At 51.1% G+C, this 19,931-nt stretch overlaps 1 protein-coding gene across 4 annotated transcripts; it reads left to right on the top strand.

Annotated features, from left to right (window-relative positions):
* Window positions 1-1,027: 1,027 nt before the first annotated feature.
* On the top strand, window positions 1,028-19,586 carry maptb (microtubule-associated protein tau b). Of its 4 annotated transcripts, none has more exons than XM_084676985.1 (12): window positions 1,028-1,232; window positions 7,645-7,806; window positions 8,748-8,777; window positions 10,402-11,988; window positions 14,045-14,097; window positions 15,812-15,979; window positions 16,178-16,265; window positions 16,449-16,696; window positions 17,114-17,206; window positions 17,694-17,775; window positions 17,963-18,069; window positions 18,390-19,586. In XM_084676985.1, exons 2-12 carry the CDS (start codon window positions 7,662-7,664, stop codon window positions 18,603-18,605), a joined length of 2,817 nt encoding a protein of 938 aa, XP_084533111.1. In that variant the 5' UTR covers window positions 1,028-1,232; window positions 7,645-7,661; the 3' UTR covers window positions 18,606-19,586. The 4 variants fall into 4 exon arrangements, with proteins under 4 accessions (XP_084533111.1, XP_084533114.1, XP_084533112.1 ...); XM_084676986.1 differs by lacking the exon at window positions 1,028-1,232 and adding an exon at window positions 1,240-1,729; XM_084676987.1 differs by lacking the exon at window positions 1,028-1,232 and adding an exon at window positions 3,126-3,372.
* Window positions 19,587-19,931: the final 345 nt, after the last annotated feature.

Below are 19,931 nucleotides of genomic sequence, written 5' to 3'. Positions count from 1 at the left end.
AAAAGGCAAAGCACCCAAATATAGGCCTGCTGTGAGTAATGGCAGGTAGGGATCAGGGTAGACTGGGGTATCTCCAGACTAGAAGGACCAGGACAGGATCAGGAATCCAGGGTTTGTAGGCCTATGGAAAGGGGGTTGTTGCAGGGTTGGGGTGAGCCTAATTCTGACCTTGCAACCTCGACATACCACCACGTTCCTTCAGTAGTTGGAGCAACACTGCCCTCTTGTGGTACGTGTGTGAAACAACACCAGACAGCTTCTCATTCTATGACCTTTGGTGTAAATCCAGCATCCTTGCTGCCAGATCAAAAAAGACAGCTGCCCCCTCTGAATCTCTCTCTTTCTGCCCTTCAGTCTGTCTCCCTCTCTCTCTTTTTAACACCTCTTCCTTAGTCTCTTTACCATCTTTCTCTCTCTCTCTCTCTCTCTCTCTCTCTCTCTCTCAACCCTCTTTCTTTCTCTCTCTCTCTCTCTCTCTCTCTCTCTCAACCCTCTCTCTCTCTGTTCTCTCCCTCTCGCTTCTTTGTCTTCATTTGGCAGAAACTGCATGCTCACTCTAGTGGTGTGGTTGCTAGGCAACTCCAGGGGCCCTCCTCTCTCTTCCTCGTGGCTCCGGCGAGACTTCTCGTCCAACTGGTGATGTAACAACAACAAAACACACACAAAGGGGTACAGGATACGAGATCCCAAATGTATGTTTAGAAATGTGTGTGTGTGAATCCTGACTAGCCGGTTTGTACAAGTATATCTTTGTAATCCAACAGTGTAACATACCCTGAGAACATCACCGGTCAACACCACACCCCAGAAAAACAGAAGTCCTCAGCAGCATTCTATCACAGCTGTGCGTTTTTCTTGACACGTCTGGAACATGCCTTGTATAAACCAGAAAAGTCTCTGACATTACATTTGTTTGCATCTGGCATAAAATTTGCTTTGCTAGAAATTCACCAGGAAATACAAGAAACATCAACATTTTTGTTCTTTATTTCTCTTTGCCAAATGTAATTGTTTGGTGTCAAAATCCTTTCTTATGTCTAAACATTGTTGTAGGCTGCCCCCAAACACATTGTTGTCGTTCAACATGTTCTGATTGTACATTCTGGCCATTTGTTGGTCCTCTAGCGCCCTCCTGCTTCTGGCTATTTCAAGTACTCTTCTCTGCCGGGGTGTGCACTGACTGACTGAGACTGCAGCTGGATAGAGACATTACAACTCTGTCTACCAACCAGGTAAGAGAAGCCTGATTTCTTTTTATCACAGAAAAAAAACGGTATTCTTGATAGTTGACTTTACACTTAACTTTGAAAGCCGTGGATTAACGACAAATTCGAGGTATTTCGTGGGAGACCTAAAATCCGCCGTTCTTGCTCTTCATCTCCCATTGAGCCACACAGTCTTTTCACCGTTGCCTGGGTGAGGGTCTGGTTACAAAGCTAGCTGGCTCGCTAACTAGTAACTGGCTTTTACCGCAACAGGCAAGGCGCATTAACCAAATCATGTGTTAATAATCTGATCAAAAGTGGTCTTAGCTCGCAAGAAAAAAAGTGCCATTTTGAAAAGACAGTTATTGGTCGCTATCTAACTATCTGTGATTTGTGTAGTGTAGTTTGTTATTCGGCAGTCACATAGCCTAATTAAAAAACAAACAAAAAACAACTGAGGAAACAGCTAGCGAATGGTACAATAGCTAGCCAACGATCAAGATGATGGACCGTTTATGATAAAGGTGTGAGGGCGCGAAGACAGCTTGTCAGTAACGTTAGCTATAGGACTTTTGTCTGAATGAACAACGTTGGTAGCTAGACAGCGCAGTTTTTCACATGGTTCGCTTCATGACAGCAGAGGTTTTCGATGTTTTTATAGATGTACAAGTTTAGTGCTGAATCACCGTAAATGTGCGTACTTTTCAGCCTGCGCATTGACGTTAGGATTCCGTTAAGCTGCTGTCCACGGACAATGGTGCTGATGTTGGCGGAACAGTTACCGGGGGCGCAGGCTACGCCTTTTACTCTGGCCCTGACAGCGATAATAGCTCTCGGTCTGCAGAACAACGTTTAATCGTTTTCATAAATGTTTAAATCATGCCAAGTAAAGCTCTTTATCATCCGTTTACACTTGCCAGTCGCTTCAACGGAGTGTGTAGGCTATTCACAATTTTCAGTTGATGAAAGTTACATTTTGATTTAGCAAACAAGTTAATTACGATGGAGTGTGCAACTCCAAACTAGTCCGGCCAGAATATACTCGTCTTAACACTGAAAATGCAATTTATCATGTGCTTGACATGTGCTGCTTTGTCTGTGTGTTAGCCTGTGTGCTTGGATGGAAATGGATTGGGGTTTTGAGATCTGGTTTAGATGTTGTAGGTTCAGACACACAATCTCAGTCAACTTGAAATCCGTACTACTATGGATCTCTTAGCCAGCTTTAGTTTCTGATAATCTACAACATAGTTTACGAGTGTTTCACGTTGTGCATTAGACATGTGAGACTGAGGTCCCTGGTCGCGGACACACCTTTTCATGGCAATGTGTGCGACGCCGCGGGAGATCCTACCTATTACCCGGTTTCCCGTTCCACTTGACATCTGATTGATGGTGTGCACCCTATTATTGAGCCTTTGTTATTAGGAAATCATTTTGGCTTTAAAAATGTCAATCGAAATGCATCTGTGTGTTAGCAGGTCTTCCGCTCTGACTCCACGCCCATCTTGTGAGCGTGCGCTGGTCTCTAGGCCGCTGTGCAACGGTTGCTAGGCTGAACGGGAGTACAGTTAGATTAGCCGAGTCGCTCCTACCTAACATATTGGTATTGCTTTATAAAGAGATGAAAAAAATCCCCACACGATTATCTTAAATGTTTTGCTTCAGGCCCGAGTGAAGTCATTATTGAATTGATGTTGATAAGTAATCAAACAGATCAAGTATATGTTTGACTCAGTGTCGAAACGTGACGGACCAGGTGTTGTGCTAATTGACTACAGTAATGGAGTCTTACATCCGTCCAATAGACAGCTGCGTCATATTCCTGCAGCTGTCTGCCTAACAGATACTAATGGTCTATTCAACCGTGGTATAATGTGATTAAAGTGACCACTCTCTTGCAGAAGCACATGTGCAGCGTGTGTAGCCCACAAGGCTAGCAGCGGGTCTGGGACAGGGTACAGCCTGTAGCAGAACGCAGTCGCTGTGAGATGTTATCAGTTTTAAAATGAGGCTGACATGTTGAGTTTAGACGTGTTTATTCACGAGATGAGTATATTGGTCTACAACAGTCCTTTATCTCCAGCCCTACATCCCTCCACGTCTCTATTTGCCTGGTTAGGAGCCCTGGGAGGGAGGGGTGAAGAGATGGATAGACCAGGATGGAGTAAGTGACAAACCTTTCTCATCCCTCTATTCACCTCTCATCATCCCTCTATCTGTCAGGGAGATAGAAGTGATAGAAAGAGGAATATACTTTTTTGTATATCCATGCTTTTCAAAGGAATTGAACATTTTATCTCCATGCATCCGGCCTATATAACACTAGTCCTGTGTTTTACTATCTCTGCCCTGACCTTTCCTTGGGGGAGGAGGGAGAAGAAACAATTGGGAAGTGTTATGTGAAACAAAGGATAGATGTCGTTTTGTGATCTAGTTTCTTACCCATCTCTCAGCAGGACAGGGCTTTGGAATCTAGGTCAGAGCTGCACACTGAGGCCATCCTTGGAAAACACACACACACACACACACACTTAATACACACACACTTAATACATACAGAGTTTAGATGGAGGGCTGTAGTTGAGGGGTGTGCCAGGGGTAGTCTGAGAGCATTAGTGATGACTGACAACGTCTTCTCCCTGACCTAGGACCACTAAGACTCAGGGGAGAGAAAGAGAGAGAGAGAGAGAGAGAGAGAGAGAGAGAGAGAGAGGGAGGGAGGAAGGGAAAGAGAGAAGGGAGGAGAGGTTTCGTGGGCCTGGATGTCACAGTGACAGCTCTCTCTAAGTCTCTCCAGCAGTGACACTAACACTAAGAATCACACTGTCTCCCTCAGGTCTCTGAGCTGCCCTAAGTTTCCGACAGACATACAATAGCCTAGCTTACCTCTCCCTGCTGATGTCTGCAGTATTATTAGAACTAGTAGCTAGTTAGTTAATTGTCAGTTCTCAGACTCCTCTGGATTGGCTAGCTTCATTACAGGCCCCTCCCACACACACCCTAGCTGCTAGCTTCATTACAGGCCCCTCCCATACTCACTCTAGCTGCTAGCTTCATAACAGGCCCCTCCCACACACACCCTACCTGCTAGCTTCATTACAGGCCCCTCCCATACACACCCTAGCTGCTAGCTTAATTACAGGCCCCTTCCACACACACCCTACCTGCTAACTTCATTACAGGCCCCTCCCACACACACCCTACCTGCTAGCTTCATTACAGGCCCCTCCCACACTCACTCTAGCTGCTAGCTTCATTACAGGCCCCTCCCACACACACCCTAGCTGCTAGCTTCATTACAGGCCCCTCCCACACACACCCTACCTGCTAGCTTCATTACAGGCCCCTCCCATACACACCCTAGCTGCTAGCTTCATTACAGGCCCCTCCCACACACACCCTAGCTGCTAGCTTCATTACAGGCCCCTCCCACACACACCCTAGCTGCTAGCTTCCTGATGATAACACCTGTTGTCCTACATAGATGGATGAATGGATGGATGGCTGGATGAGTCATGGATCAATTGCTGGCTAAACACATTTTACTAGTAAGAATCAAGCAGTATGCCAGTTGTCATGGCTACTATCGTGCCTATATCTGTCCCTCCTCTCCTGACCCCTCCCCCAGAGGGCTCTCATTTGCCAGCCAGACCTGCACAGTCTACTGGTGAATCTGCATCAGATCAGAGGTCACTGTGACCTTTCACCTTTAACCCCTCTTTCTGTCTTTCTATCCGCCATTTGTTATTCCTCTCTGTGTGCTTGTCTCCCTCTTTCTCCACTTCTCTACCTTCTCTCGCTCCTCTCTTTCTCCACCTCTCTACCTTCTCTCACTCCTCTCGTCTCCCTGCTGTCTTTTCCCTCTCCTCCTCCCGTCTCCCCTCCTCTCCACCCTCTCTGTTCCTCTTTAATCCCCTCCCCCCTCTCCCCTCCCCTCCCCTCCTGTGTTGCTGCATCATGGTGTTGCTGGGCGTGTCCTTCACACTGAGCATGCTCCACATCCCTGCTACACCGCAGGCTTGGCACATGGCTTCATCTCTCTCCTCTCCGTCTCTTCCTCGCTCTCCTCAGCGCTTCCCTTCTTCCTGTTCGACATCCCGCCAGCCTCTCTCTCCCTTCCTCCAAGACTGCCTTTCTCTCTTCCCTCTCTTCCTCCCTTCCCTGTCTGTCACTATCAATCTCTCTCCAGTCCTTTTTCCCTCCCTCCCTCCCTCCCTCCCTCCCTCCCTCCCTCCCTCCCTCCCTCCCTCCCTCCCTCCCTCCCTCCCTCCCTCCCTCCCTCCCTCCCTCCCTCCCTCCCTCCCTCCCTCCCTCCCTCCCTCCCTCCCTCCCTCCCTCCCTCCCTCCCTCCCTCCCTCCCTCCCTCCCTCCCTCCCTCCCTCATCCCCTTTCAGACAGCCACTCCCTGTTCTTTCCTCCAGACTCGTCCCTCTAAGCTGTACGCTGTGTCCTTGCTCTGGTCGCTCTCTTTCTTTGTTTCTCTCTTTTATCTCTATTCCTTCTCTCTTTTTGTTTCCTCTCTCCTCCATCTTCCATCTGTCTCTCATCTCCCTTTCTCGCCCTCTCTCTCTCCCTGCCTCCCTCTCTTTTTCCCTTTCTCCTCCCCCCTCTCCCCCCCCCCCCTCTCTCTCTCTCTCTCTCTCTCTCTCTCTCTCTCTCTCTCATTGGTCCTCCCTGGCTGCCTGGTTATTTTCTATCCTGTGTTTCTCAGTAAGCCACTAGGTTAGGGTGCGCTCTATCAGCTTGTGTTTGTGAGGTGCTCCCCACTCCACATTTCTCTCCCTCCTCCCACTCTCTTCTCTTCTCTCAGGCAGAGACCATCAGACCATCAGCCCTCTCTCTCTCTCTCTCTCTCTCTCTCTCTCTCTCTCTCTCTCTCTCTCTCTCTCTCTCTCACTACTCCCACCCTCCCCCTTTCTTCCCCTGCTCTGCTTGTCTGCTAATTTTCTGTGTGTGTGTGTTTGTCACCAAATGTGTCTGTGTCCTATTCTCTGAGTGTGTGTGCTGCAGAGAAGCTGGGTGAATATTAAGTAGTCTGTCTTGTTGTGGGAGCTGGCTGTTCACAGGACATGCTGCAGGCCTGCAGTTCCCTACGACTCCTCCCTCTCCCTTCAGATCCTCCCCCTTAGCACCAGCCCCACCCCCTGACAGGCTGCAGGTCTATGATGCAGATAAACCATCACAGCTGATCAGGCAGACAGACAGACAGACAGACAGACAGACAGACCACAGGCATGTCCTTCAGCCTCTATTCTTCTGCAGCTTAGATAAGTTCTGGGCACATGGCCCTTTGGCAACTTAAACAGTGTGTGTGTGGTCTCGTGTCGATGCTGGTGGTGACATGGGGATCAGTAATCTCATTAACACCTGGAGTTGGAGCATGCTCAGTGTGAGGCTGGGGTCAGTGTCCAGGCCTGGCAGGGACACAAAGAGGATGACCCCTGCTGGGTAACCCTTATGTCTCTTCCACCGTCTCCTCCTCCACCTTCTCCACAGCACTCTTCCATGTCTGGCGGATATGTTTTAAGTGCTTTTAGACTCTTAACCAATCTGGTTCTTAATTTATTATTGTGTCAATAAAGTGTTGTTGACGTGTCCTTGACTGGTTTTGCTGTGTCTCTAATCTGTCTGATCAGCAAACTGCTCCCAGCCCTCCTCTCTCTCCCCTGCCCTCCCCTCCTCTCTTTCCCCTGCCCTCCCCTCCTCTCTCTCCCCTGCCCTCCCCACCTCTCTCTCTCTCTCCCCTGCCCTCCCCACCTCTCTCTCCCCTGCCCTCCCCACCTCTCTCTCTCTCCCCTGCCCTCCCCTCCTCTCTACCCCCTGCCCTCCCCTCCTCTCTACCCCCTGCCCTCCCCACCTCTCTCTCTCTCCCCTGCCCTCCCCTCCTCTCTCTCCCCTGCCCTCCCCACCTCTCTCTCTCTCCCCTGCCCTCCCCTCCTCTCTCTCCCCTGCCCTCCCCTCCTCTCTCTCCCCTGCCCTCCCCACCTCTCTCTCTCTCCCCTGCCCTCCCCACCTCTCTCTCTCTCCCCTGCCCTCCCCTCCTCTCTCTCCCCTGCCCTCCCCACCTCTCTCTCTCTCCCCTGCCCTCCCCTCCTCTCTCTCCCCTGCCCTCCCCTCCTCTCTCTCCCCTGCCCTCCCCTCCTCTCTCTCCCCTGCCCTCCCCTCCTCTCTCTCCCCTGCCCGCCCCACCTCTCTCTCTCTCCCCTGCCTTCCCCTCCTCTCTACCCCCTACCCTCCCCTCCTCTCTCTCCCCTGCCCTCCCCTCTTCTCTCTCCCCTGCCCTCCCCTCCTCTCTCTCCCCTGCCCTCCCCTCCTCTCTACCCCCTGCCCTCCCCTCCTCTCTCTCCTTCCAATCATTAAAATCAATATTTTGAGATGAAAATCTCTTAGACGTAGTATACTGACCTTAGATCCACCCCCTCCTGTCTCCTCACAGCCTAAACTCACTCTGAGATGGATCAGCACCAGGACTCCGCCCCCAGCCTAGATGGCCACGCCCACCAGTTCAACTCCGGGGAGAGTGTGGGTGTGGCCCCAGCCGTAAAGGAGGTGGAACAGGAAGTGAAAAAGAACGGGATGCCAGACTCACATGTCAAAGGTCCGGAAACTTCTTTACTCCAAAGATTCTAGAACTCGTTTCATTTAACCTTTGTTTAACCAGGAAGTCCCATTGAGATTAAAACATTTTCGAGGGAGACCTGGCCAAGACAGGCAGTAGCATAAAAAACACAGAGTTACAGACAGAAAACACAGAACAAGACAAGTTAAAAGAAGCTAAAAACTAAGAGCTAAGAAACAGTGACGTAGAGTTAATTTTTTTTAGAAACATTTACATTTTTGGGAACCTGCCTCTATTTCTTTCATTCACTTGTTCTGTCTGCACGGCACATAGAACTCTTGTTCTATCCTCACGGTACATGGAACTCTGGTTCTACTGCCCAATTTCTTATTTATTATTCCTTATTTATTTATTGCCTGGCTGCTGGCTAACTAGCTGTCTGCTGTCTGGCCGGCTCGTTGGCTGACTGGCTGGCTGACTAGCTGTCTGTTGGCTGGCTGCTAGCAGGCTGACTGCTCACGGGGCAGGAATGAGGGGGGAAGAGGGTAAAGGCTGTCATGTTAGCTTGGCTCCGTCATGTTAGCTTGGCTCCTGCCAGTTTACTGACTAGCTGGTGCAGAGGAGATCCTTCCAGAAGCTCTTTTCACGTTCGTCAGTCGCTGCCTTTGGTTTATGCTTGTAGAAAGTCGTGTGTATGTGTGTGTGATAATGCTGTTAGCTGCAGTGTTAATATTTCATGAGCTCTCAGCTCATTATGCTATACTAGACTCCTGGAATGTGAAATGAACCAACAACGATAATTTCCTGAAACCTAATTTCCTGATGGACTTCTATCAATGCCTAGCTAATCTTTTTTTTCTTCTCTCTCCTCCCACTCTTTTGTCCTCAATCTCAATCACCTTCCTATCTCCTCTCTCACTTTCTCCTCTCATGTCTCTTCTATTCTCTCTCGTCCTACACCTGACCCCTGACCTGGACAGTACCTGGAGGGACGGCCGCTGCAGGTGAAGGTACGGTGAAACCTCAAGAGACTCCTCCCCTTCAGAGCGGACACACACACAGTCACAGCTTCAAACTCCATTCAAACACACTCTTAACATCCTCAGATCCAGGGTCGGAGCATAGTTTGTCCCGTTTGAAAGTACCGCTGTGTAATTGATCTGACCCCCCACCCCAACACCACCACTTAGCTGTGTGGATCTCCAGCCAGGCAGGCCTCCTCAAAGAGAGGGTTACTCTCGTCCTCATTAGAGGCCAGCAGATGTTATTGACCCGGTGCTGAGCTATGGAAGTATTGATGTTGTGTTTGACAGGGTGTCTGAAGCACTCATCATGGCTGTTTCCCAGTGTGACACAGTAGAGACTGGAAGGGGCAGAGTAGAGCTTCTAATGGCAGCGTGGGTCTGAGACCAACACTCTCCTATCAGACATGTAGAGAGATCGGAAGAGATACCAGACATGTAGTAAATTAGGTAGAGATAACAGACTTGTACATCTACATGTATATACTACAGATTGTGGGGAGATGAGATAGATAATCTAGAGATATGTAGAGATAGGTAGATGTAGCACACATGTAGAGAAAGGTAGATATAGCACACATGTAGAGAAAGGTAGATATAGCACACATGTAGAGAAAGGTAGATATAGCACACATGTAGAGAAAGGTAGATGTCAGATATGATGCCTCACACAGATGAGGTTATTCATGCATACCTGCTCGGAGAACGACAGGTGCTGGGTAATGTATGACCACAAACAGAGAGGCATGCAGACAGACAGACAGACAGACAGGCGGATAAACAGGCGGATAAACAGGCAGATAAACAGACAAACAGACAGACAGGCATGCATACTGACACTTATTCAGCTTTCTGGCCCACTCCCTGCCCAACCCAGCGATACTGCAGTAGAACCTATCAGCTAATGTACCGGTCTCTCCCCCCCCCCCCTCCCCAAAGAAAAAAATACATTGATTCATCGTCATGGCAATTCATTAATCGCATAGCGTTTCCCGCACTGGTGCCAGAGCAATGCTGTGTAGCCGTGACGACAGTGCTGGGCTGTGTGTTCTGTGTGTGGGCCGCGGTGTGCCTGGTGTAGACGATGCTTCTGTTGAAGTTGTGTTTCTGTGTGTCTGTGGTCCGTCATCATACAGTCCAGCTTGTCTTGTCTCGTGGAGAGCCTGTGTTTGCTGTTGCATTGGAGCGATGCAAGGCTGACCCTGGCAAACCGAGCTCCTGACCTATCAGATCTAACCTAACCCCAGGAGAGCCGCACTGATTGGTTGGTTTGGTGTTTCATTTGTGGGATTTGCTTCCTTCCTGTCGATGCCAGCCAATCCTGCGGTGTGTTTGCCCTGTGTGCTCCTGTCACTGCTTCAGTTCTCCTCGGTTTCTTTTGGTGTGTGGGTGCACGTGTGTGTGTGACTGAGTGTGTATTTGTGTGCACGTGTGTGTGAAAGTGTGTGTCTGTTTGGAGGTCCAGTGACAGTTGTTAATCCCACAGTCTGTCTGTCCGTCTGTCCGTCCGTCCGTCTGTCTGTCTGTCTGTCTGTCTGTCTGTCTGTCTGTCCGTCTCTGTCTGTCTGTCTGTCTGTCTCTGTCCTCCTACCTCTGCCCCTTGTATGGCCAGACCTCAGCCCCCAGGACGGCCTCATGGAGAGGCCAGCCTCTAACGGGAGGCCCTGCATCAACGGAGGGAGCAAGGAGCAGAGCGAGGATGAGGAGGAGGAGGAAGAAAGGGATGGGCTGAGAGCAGGGTCTGTGAGCCCCAGGAAGTCCCCCTCAGCCCCCCTAGCACCCAGGCTCCCCTCCCCTCAGACGGGGGGGCAGGAGAGGTGGGAGGGGGGCGCCAGAAGCCCTGGAGAGCACCAGGAGCCTGGGGCTGAGGAGGAGGAGGAGATGAGGCGCAGTGCCAGCCCTGCTCACCCCCACGATGAGACAAAGGTGAAGAGGGGGGAGGATGAGGAAGACGACGAGGAGAAGGAGGAGGACGAGAGAGAAGAGGAGAGAAGGCCGGAGGCTCCAGTCATACCTGCCCTGTCGCCTCACACCCAGCCCAGCACTGACCAAGAGGAGGAGGAGGAGCGCTGTTCTCCTGGCCTCATCCTGTCTCCGGAGAAGGAGAAGAAGAGAGTGTTGTCGTTTGACTACAGAGAGCCGTCTCCCTCTCCACTGTCACCTGCTGGCCCGGGCGTCCTCGACACCCCCCCTGAGAGCAGGAGCCCAGACTCGCTCCGAGCCGACCCTGGGTCCCCCTTCTCCCCCAGCGCCGCTAGAGACCCCAGCCAGGACAGCCAGCTCCTCCCACACAGCCCCACTCAGGAGGAGCAGGAGGAGGAGCAAGAGGAGGAGGAGCAGGAGGAGGAACAGGAGGAGGAGCAGAAGAATGAGGAGATGGCTCCACCCTCGGTCCCACCCCAAGTTGATCTGTCAGAAGAGGAGGAGTCTGAGCAGGAAACTCCAGATAAGACCACACCCACTGTGGAGAAGACCACACCCACTCTGGAGGAGACCACACCCACTGTGGAGAAGACCACACCCACTCTGGAGGAGACCACACCCACTCTGGAGAAGATCACACCCACTGTGGAGAAGACCACACCCATTGTGGAGAAGACCACACCCACTCTGGAGGAGACCACACCCACTGTGGAGAAGACGACACCCACTCTGGAGAAGATCACACCCACTGTGGAGAAGACCACACCCATTGTGGAGAAGACCACACCCACTCTGGAGAAGACCACACCCACTCTGGAGAAGACCACACCCACTCTGGAGAAGACCACACCCACTCTGGAGAAGTACCTGGAGTCCACAGAGGAGAAACTCATCACTCAGAACCTGACTGCCGCCAGGCCTGAAGACACCAGGGCTGCAGACACCAGGGCTGCAGACACCAGGGCTGCAGACACCAGGGCTGCAGACACCAGGCCTGAAGACACCAGGCCTGAAGACACCAGGGCTGCAGACACCAGGGCTGCAGACACCAGGGCTGCAGACACCAAGGCTGCAGAGAAGAAGAACGGGAAGCCAGCGAAGGCTGAAGCTTCTAAAGCTCCTCCCTCTGCAGCCAAAGGCCCAATCAGGAAAGAGAAAAAGAGTGTGGCCTCCGCTGCCCCTCCCCCCAAGACAGCCGCAGCCAAACCCCAGAAACCCCCCCCTAAAGAGGCTGCCCCAGCGAGAAAACCTAACGCACCTGGTCCCCAGGTTAAAGGTCTGTGTTCTGTTCCTATCCTAACTCACACCTCCCTCCTTCCCAGATGTGTAGTTTGTCACTAGAGCCACAGCCCCCCCTCCCCCCTAACGTGCATCGTCCACTATGGAGGGGGTTTGCCTGTAGACACTCTGGTCTCTCCCTGCTGTCTGCCCACCTCCTCCAGCCTCTCTCTCTTCCAGCCTGTCTGTCTCTCTCTTCCAGCCAGCCAGCCAGCCTGTCTGTCTGTTTCTTTCAGCTGTGTGTCTCTTAACCTGTCTGTCTATCTTTCTTTCTCTTTCAGTCTGTGTGTTTGTTTGTGTCTGTGATTGTGTCTGTGACTAACCCTAACCCTCTGGACGCCATGTCAACAGTCTGCATGAGGAGCATGCTTATTGGTTGTAGTTGTGGATGTTTGTGCTGCATGTCCACCATTCCCCCCACCTCTCACCTTGTCTTCTGACACACACACCCTGCCTACTGTATCATGTTCCATGTAGCGTGCATGTCAGCAGCCTGTGTCAGCGGTAACAAAATCCTCTAGGTCCTCTGACTAGAGGGTCTGTTTCCCTACTGCAGTGCAGATATTATAGACTGTACTAGCTACACACACACACACACACACACGGAACACACTTAAACACTCACATACACAAACACACAGAAACACACACACCTGCCATTCTCCGCTAATCGATCCAGAGCAGGGAGCTCTCTCCCAGTGCTGACCATGAGAATCCTCTCCTCCGTCTGTCTCCCTCTCTCACCAGGGACCTCTACCAGTAACCACCTCATGGTTCCTGACCACTCCATTACTGGGAACCAGGACGAAGGAGTCTATCAAGGTCGCTCTCTAAAAGAGCACCTCTAACGAACGCATGTCAATTATACATGAGTGGGAGAGAGGCTGAAGGGAGGGAGAGAGGGAATGGGAGAGAGAGGGAGAAGAGAGAGAGGGAGAGAGAGAGAGGGAGAAGAGAGAGAGGGAGAAGAGAGAGAGGGAGAGAGAGAGAGAGAGGGAGAAGAGAGAGAGGGAGGAGAGAGAGAGGGAGAAGAGAGAGAGGGAGAAGAGATAGTGGGAGAAGAGAGAGAGGGAGAAGAGAGAGAGGGAGAAGAGAGAGAGGGAGAAGAGAGAGAGGGAGAAGAGAGAGAGGGAGAAGAGAGAGAGGGAGAAGAGAGAGAGAGGGAGGAGAGAGAGAGGGAGAAGAGAGAGAGGGAGAAGAGAGAGAGAGAGAGGGAGAGAGAGAGAGAGGGAGGAGAGAGAGAGGGAGAAGAGAGAGAGGGAGAAGAGATAGTGGGAGAAGAGAGAGAGAGAGGGAGAAGAGAGATGCTCTCGTCTAACACTGATCCAACATACCTGAACATCAACAGTCTGTCACCTCACCACTGACCAATCACACGCTACCATCTCACTACCCACACCACACTTCCTCTTTCTCACCCAGTCACAGGCAAGAGATGAGGCGGGAGAGACGGACGCAGGGTCGTTGAAACATCATCATGCTCATCCTCCTCAGTAGCTGAAGCAACTGTAGCCATCACTGAACCATCTGATCAGAGAGACAGAGACCAGAGAGAGATAGCACAGAGGAGACTCACCAGAGATTAGACTTTGGAGAGACCAAAGTGTCTGAATGTTCCTCTAATCCCCGTAATGCCGTGTCATCTCCACACAGAGAAGTCATTAGACCCAGCCTTAGCTTCTGAAGGACTGGGCCCATGCTAATGTAGCTTCCACTTGTCAACACTGTCCTTCTAAACAGAGACAGGGCCTGACAGCCATACTCCAGTGGAACCCAATCAGCCTCGAGCTATCAACACACACCATCACAGACTAGCTGCCGGGGTATCGCCATCCGTCGTGATTTGACGTGTGTATACGGTCTACATCTGCACATGAACAGCTGAGTGAAAGCAGAGACCACACAGCCACACAGCCTGCTGTAGTGGCGCGGGCCTGGAGTCACACCGAGAAAGACAGAGAGAGAGAGGGTGCAATGTTTTATATGATGCAACCACTAAGTGTCACCCCTCCCCTCCTCCCCCCCTCCCCTCCTCCCCCCCTCTGTCTCCTCAGCCAAGGCTGCTGTAGGACCAGGAGCAGGGAAGACCGCCGACAAGAACACCAAGGTACAGTGGTCTGGATGCAGCTGACATCACGGTACAGTGGTCTGGATGCAGCTGACATCACGGTACAGTGGTCTGGATGCAGCAGACATCATGGTACAGTGGTCTGGATGCAGCAGACATCATGGTACAGTGGTCTGGATGCAGCAGACATCATGGTACAGTGGTCTGGATGCAGCAGACATCATGGTACAGTGGTCTGGATGCAGCAGACATCATGGTACAGTGGTCTGGATGCAGCAGACATCATGGTACAGTGGTCTGGATGCAGCAGACATCACGGTACAGTGGTCTGGATGCAGCAGACATCATGGTACAGTGGTCTGGATGCAGCAGACATCATGGTACAGTGGTCTGGATGCAGCAGACATCATGGTACAGTGGTCTGGATGCAGCAGACATCATTGTATAGTGGTCTGGATGCAGCAGACATCATGGTACAGTGGTCTGGATGCAGCAGACATCATTGTATAGTGGTCTGGATGCAGCAGACATCATGGTACAGTGGTCTGGATGCAGCAGACATCATGGTACAGTGGTCTGGATGCAGCAGACATCATGGTAGCATGCAGGCTACGTGGCATAGCTACCTCTGCACACCTGCAAATATGTTGTGAGGTCACCATCACCTGCAAAGATGTTGTGAGGTCACCATCACCTGCAAACATGTTGTGAGGTCACCATCACCTGCAAAGGCATCACAGTAACATGTCACATGGCAGCAACTCCACAGGCACACCTGTGCTCCATGTGTGACACACTTCCTGTAAGGCTCCATGTGTGACACACTTCCTGTAAGGCTCCATGTGTGACACACTTCCTGTAAGGCTCCATGTGTGACACACTTCCTGTAAACCACCACGCCATGACCTCTATTTAATGAATGCTTCATTCAAAGTAGGAGAGGCAGAACTAGTACATAGCCATCACTGTGTTCTACTGTGGTGAAGAGGTTTCTATGGAAGCAAATCAGTGACATGTTTTGAATTTTAAACAGCATTGAATACTTAATATTGCAATTTAAACACCACTGAATGCGTTGGTTTTGCATTCACCTCTTTAAAATTGAAATATGAATTTATTTAGATAAAAATTAGAATTCTGAAGCTTACATTTTTGGGATCTTAATTTTACAGTTTGAATTTGAGCAACCTGAATTTCTGAATCTTTTTATGTTTTTTTTTTTTTTATACATTCATATTTCAATTTTAAAGAGGTGATTTCAAAACCAACAAATTCAATGCTGTTTAAATTTCAATATTAAGGATTCAATGTTTTTAAAATTCAAAACATAATGTCACTAATGTGCTTCCATAGTTTTCTGTCCAGATATGACTGTGCTGTCAGACACACACAATCCCAGTTTTCATTCAACCAATCACTGACCAGGCCCTGGACACCCTGGTATTACCCTGCCATCACAGTCCCGTCACACACACACACACACACACATGCCCTGACACACACACACACACATGCCCTGACACACACAGCCACTCACATTTTAAAATATTATCTTTATTTCTCAGTTGTTTTTCTTTTCTTTTCCACTTTCAGGCTTCTTTGGTTTGTTTAAGTTGGTTGCCATGGTTCCCATTGATCATGTATTGTTTGCTGTTTTAGATTGAGTTCAACCATCGTTATTGATGAGTGTTTTCTTCCCAGTTCTGTTTTCTTTGTGTTTGATCTCACATCCTGTCTGTCACCCCACTGTAAGAGCCCCCTGCCCCACGCTGGCAAGGCCGCGGTCTCTAAGCGACCAGCGCCGGTCCAGCCCAGCCCCTCCCGCCTCCCCCCCTCGTCCTCCCCCCCACTGCCCCCCTCCTCCAGGCCCAGCCCCCTAGCTAGACCAGGCAACACAGGGGTCCCGCAGCGCAGGCTCAGGGTACGTAAGTAGCACACATGCAGGATGACTGTTCTGTGTTCTGTGTGCGGAAACACACACGTGCAGTTATGCACACGGACGCAGACACTTGCCCATACACAAACACTCTCACGCACACACACTGGAGTGTGTTGTATCGCAGACAGCTTGCTGTGTTCCTGTGCTGTCCACTTCTAACCTGCTGTTGTGTCGTTTCAGTCTGGGGAAGGGAAGACCTCCAGGACACCAGGGGGCACCAGACCTGGAGGAGCGGGCTCCCGCATGCAGGCCAAGACCGCAGCAGGAGGTCAGTAGCTCCCCCACCATGCCCCTCTCACCATGCCCCCCTCACCCTGCCCCCCTCACCCTGCCCCCCTCACCCTGCCACCCTCACCCTGCCCCTGCCCCTGCCACCCTACAGCCTTCATGTCTGTCATCTTGGATCTGCTGAACGAAGGCATTCTAAAACCTTGCATCATTCCTCCCTCAGTGGATCCTCCCCAGTCTGGAGAGAGGAGTGGCTCCAGCACACCTCGCTCGCCCGCCAGCCGCTCCAACACCCCCAACCGCGACGTCAAGAAGGTGGCGGTGGTCCGCACCCCCCCCAAGTCCCCCGGGTCCATGAGGGGGCGCACTGCGGCCCCCCTGACCCCCGCGCCCCCCATGCCAGACCTGAAGAACGTCAAGTCCAAGATCGGCTCCACAGAGAACATCAAGTACCAGCCTGGAGGAGGACGGGTAGGAGAACCTCACTTCCTGTTTCCTACTTCCTGCTTTCTTCCTGTTTCTGTTGAATGATGGGAGGCCGTGTCTCCACTCACTTACCACCGCCTGCTGGGATTACACACACACACACACACACACATACATACACACACACACACACACACACACACAGCAGCTCCATCTCTGAGGAACCTCCATCGAAAACCCCATCGCCTCTGACCTTTTGTCTGCCTTCTCTGAATTGCATTTGAATAAGAACGTAACTGAACAGTGTGAGGAGACTAGGGCGCCCCAGCTGGCTGTGCTGGTGCACTGCAGGTGTTACCAGACCATGCTCCTCTTTGGTCAGACCCTGACCTTCTCCTGGGGCTCTCTGAGTGGAGCGTGGTGTCTGTCAGGAAAACAGCTGTCCTCTCCTGGCTCCTCCAGGTGCAGATTGTGGAGAAGAAGATGGATCTCAGTAGCGTCCAGTCAAAGTGCGGCTCTAAAGCCAACATGAAACACACCCCAGGAGGAGGGAATGTGAGTAGTACTGACACACACACACACACACACACACTAACACTAACATGTGTCTGAACTCTGCCATGACAGCAGTGCTGGGCTGTCCTGCTGCTGAACGGCTCCATTGTGTCCGTTTACCTCCACTCATCTCTCAGTCAGCAGGTGGTCTGGGCTGCTGCGCTGCCCTCTGCTGCCCTCTACAGGCAGAGCAGGACAGACGCTAGCTCTCAGGACCCGCTCTCTGTCCTCCATCAGTGTTTTCTTCCCTCAGCACACAGCATGGTGTCTCCCTCCCATCTCCTCCCCTTCTCCCCTCTCATCTCTCCTCCCCCTCTCCCCTCTCATCTCTCCTCCCATCTCCCCCATCATGTCCATCCTCTGTCCACTCAGGAGGGTTCCAGAGGTCAACTCAAGTCTACCTGCTGGGACTGCTCCCTACCCATCATTTCCTGCTCCTGACCCCTGTGTGACACCGGTCTGACCTCTTGTCTGCTCCTCTCTCCAGATCCAGATCACCCACAAGAAGATCGACCTTAGCAACGTCACGTCCAAGTGTGGCTCCAAGGACAACATCCGTTACAAACCAGGTAGGTACATGGATATACCAGCAGATCAGCAGGCTGGCAGGCAGACCAGCAGGCAGACCAGCAGACAGACAGACCAGCAGGCAGGCAGACAGGGACACAGAGAGACATTCAGATATAGGCACACAGACAGACAGACAGACGTATAAAATTCAGTATCTATGTGTAATTTAACTGTTTTGTCCACCAGGGGGAGGTAATGTGGAGATCAAATCAGAGAAGCTGGACTTTAAGGTCCAGTCCAAGGTGGGCTCTCTGGAGAATGTAGGCCATGTGGCCGGAGGAGGGGCCAAGAAGGTAAACCCACTTGACCCCACGGTGTGTGTGTGTACTCCCGCGTTCTGCATGGTAAGATATGTGTTGTCCATAATGAGATGTATGAATGTGTGTGCACCCTCCTTAGGGAGGTGTGTGTGTGTTGCATCCCGGGTGTGTGTTGCATCCCAGGTGTGTGTGTGTTGCATACCAGGTGTGTGTGTGTTGCATCCCAGGTGTTTCCTACTTGTCTGAGACCCCCTTCCTCCCTCCCCCCCCCTCCTCATCTTTCCTTCCCTCCACTCCCTGCTCTCCCACCCCTCCCTCTCTCCTTCCCCCATCCCCTCCTCCCCCCTGTCCAGATTGAGAGCCACAAGCTGAGTTTCCGTGAGCAGGCTAAGGCAAGGACCGACCACGGCGCCGAGATCGCCGAGATCCCCTGCAAATCCTCCGCCGACGGCTCGCCCCGTCACCTTAGCAACGTCTCCTCTCCCGGCAGCATCAACATGACCGAGACACCACCCTTATCCTCATTGGCCGACCAGGTCTCCGCCTCCCTCGCCAAGCAGGGCCTGTGATTGGTCTCTCTTCCCCTAAGCCAATCACCGCGGTAACCCCGCCGTCTGATCCCAAGGGAAATGAAAGAAAAAGCATATCTCTCTCCCCCTCTCCTCCCCCCTTTCTACGTCGCTCGCAGGATTGACTGACCAGGAACGCAGGTGCCAGCGGCTGGCTCCTGATTGGTTAATAGCTAGCTAGCTAGATAGTTTGACAGTGAAACTGCAGTATTGTGAAGATGCTGTTGTCAAGACACAGATTCTCCAATCTACTCTTACCTTAATTGGTTAACTTCATTTCCCACTGTAAACCTTAGTACAGACAGCTAGCCATAGCTAGGACCCCCCTCCCCTCCCTCCCATATCCACGTCTTGGTTACCTGTGGCTCCAGAGGAGTGCTCCCATGAGGCTCCCATGAGACCCTGTTCTGTATTACACTGTTTAACCGGGTCAAGTGCCAAATAGTTCAGTTACTGTGTGTGCATTGTTCCTCTTACTGGCCATCTCAACAACTTCTTTCTGTGTCGGTCACCCACCATCCTATCCTGCTACTTCAGAAATTAGCGAAGATAATATTTATTCGCTTTAGAATTCCAGTGTTGTCTTGGCTACAGACCAGTGAGGTAGTGCTAATGTCCTCCAGACAGTATTAAATCTCATCTTTTCTTTTCTAGAAAAATAAATTATTTAGCCCTTTTTCATATCTCAGACTGTCACAGATAAAATATTGAATGTCTAGTTGAATAATTAAGTCCACATTTATGTTAAACTGGGTATTGCCAAATAACCATTCATTCAGTTGTACTGGACCCAGTCTGGGTTGCTTACTAGACCAGTTTGAGATCCAGACCAAGTGACAGACTATAATAAACCCTGGTTGCCATGGACTGCCTTGGTTACGCTTCTCCTGGACGCATCTCATGTTGTCCTGATGTCAGTGGAACCTGTTGTACCACGAGCCGATGATCATCTGTTGTTGTTTTTGTCCTCCTGGCAGGGGGTTGTCAAGACCACCTGACACTAGAACGTTGCTGGGGAGACGGATACTCGTGACAACAAAGCAAATAGCTCGGAAATGAGAATCGATCAAATCGGATTTCAGCGTCGAGGCCTACCGATTACCTGCGAACAAAACACTTTTTTTATCGTTCAACTAGGTCCTTTAAAGTTTTGTGTTATGGAGAGTTGATCTGACAGAAAGATGCAACCTTATTATTACAGGGATATTTTTCAAACCCAATGTTGCCTGACAGTCAATTGAGAGAGTAAAACACACGAGAATATTCAACCTTTGACATTAACCATAAACACATGCATGACATGGCAAGCAAAACCGCGGACTCACC

Source organism: Hypomesus nipponensis, chromosome 17, assembly GCF_054491055.1.
Source record: "Hypomesus nipponensis isolate SF chromosome 17, ASM5449105v1, whole genome shotgun sequence".
NCBI lineage: Eukaryota > Metazoa > Chordata > Actinopteri > Osmeriformes > Osmeridae > Hypomesus > Hypomesus nipponensis.
Note: the sequence above shows the minus strand (reverse complement) of the source record. Positions and strands in the feature narration are given on the sequence as shown.

What these genes read in the sequence shown, in the direction of transcription:
- maptb (XM_084676985.1), top strand. Translation starts at nt 7,662, where the DNA reads ATGGATCAGCACCAGGACTCCGCCCCCAGCCTAGATGGCCACGCCCAC. An exon ending in CCGCCGACAAGAACACCAAG is followed by an intron (nt 14,098 to 15,811) that starts GTACAGTGGTCT and finishes CCCCACTGTAAG; the next exon opens with AGCCCCCTGCCCCACGCTGG. An exon ending in ACCAGCCTGGAGGAGGACGG is followed by an intron (nt 16,697 to 17,113) that starts GTAGGAGAACCT and finishes TGGCTCCTCCAG; the next exon opens with GTGCAGATTGTGGAGAAGAA.